We start from the raw sequence: 1149 nt of genomic DNA, 5'->3' as shown, positions 1-1149 counted from the left end.
TGGCAAACACTCTGTTTCTCCCCTTGTCACAAACACACTATTTCTTTCTTTCTCTCTCTCTTTCTTTCTTTCTCCCTCTCTTTCTTTCTCTCTCTCCTTCACGCGCGTACGCACAGATTTGACTTCGCCATGTCAACAGACTTCAAAATTGGTAAAAGTTTATCGATTTTTACAGCTACACGCAGGTGCCTCTGTGAGAAAAAGTTGACAAAAACACAGATAGGGTCATGAACAATGTCCTCCCAAAATTGGAGCGACATGCGTGCTAATTTGTGGACGTGCATAACCCACATCACGTACACACACACACAAACATCTTGTGTTTTATAGATATTGATATATATATATATACACACGCGCGCGTACACACAGAAGGAGAGAGAGAGAAAAAGATAGATAGATAGATAGATAGATAGATAGATAGATAGATAGATAGATAGATAGATAGATAGATATGTACACACATACACACAAGCATACTCACATATATATACCCACACATGTATATATTAATATATCTTTTCCTATATTCTCTCATGCTTTATCTTTATTTATTTCTCTCTCTCTCTCTTTACTTCTCTGTCTCATTCTTTCTTTGTTTTCTTCTCATTCTTTTTTGCTAAGATGAATTCTCTGGAGACCTTGCTGGAGCAAAACCAATTGACTCGCAAAGAACAGAAGAAATTCATTGAAAAAGTTTGCACGGAGCAGAACAAACAGCGCCGACAATACCTTCGCATTAAAGAAGAATTTGTGATTGGAAGTGCAGCCAATGGCAACATATTTGATGAAGACAAAGAACTGGAAGGGTACCTCTTTGATCTCCAGATGAGATTTGATGAACTTGAGGATAAATATCAGACCTTACAGGACAATCTGAAAGAGCCATTTCAGTCAGGTGACAGTTGTAGTCCAGTCGATAGTTTAGATGGGACCAAAGAAAGTGAAAATGTCCCAGAAGATGGAATGATAAATGACAGTTATGAAGCAAGGAAAGGGAAGTTTCTGGTTCAATACAATGTATTGATGGATAAATATTGGCAACTGAAGTTGAGTGGAAGTCTTGATGATGGGGACCAAGAAATGAAGGAAATCACAGAGGTAAGTATGTATCTGTTGTGAATGTTATATTCTTCTCCTTCATATATA

General features: G+C 37.4%; 1 protein-coding gene across 1 annotated transcript in view; it reads left to right on the top strand.

The window, feature by feature from the left end:
* The window catches only part of LOC106874177 (uncharacterized), a 20200-nt gene that overhangs the window by 16055 nt on the left and 2996 nt on the right, over positions 1-1149 (top strand). Inside the window, exon 6 of the mRNA XM_014921832.2 lies at positions 625-1101. Coding sequence (XP_014777318.2) covers positions 625-1101 — 477 coding nt within the window. The remainder of the gene's footprint in view (positions 1-624; positions 1102-1149) is intronic.

Source organism: Octopus bimaculoides, chromosome 22 (assembly GCF_001194135.2).
Source record: "Octopus bimaculoides isolate UCB-OBI-ISO-001 chromosome 22, ASM119413v2, whole genome shotgun sequence".
In the NCBI taxonomy this organism is placed as follows: Eukaryota; Metazoa; Mollusca; class Cephalopoda; order Octopoda; family Octopodidae; genus Octopus; species Octopus bimaculoides.
Note: the sequence above shows the minus strand (reverse complement) of the source record. Positions and strands in the feature narration are given on the sequence as shown.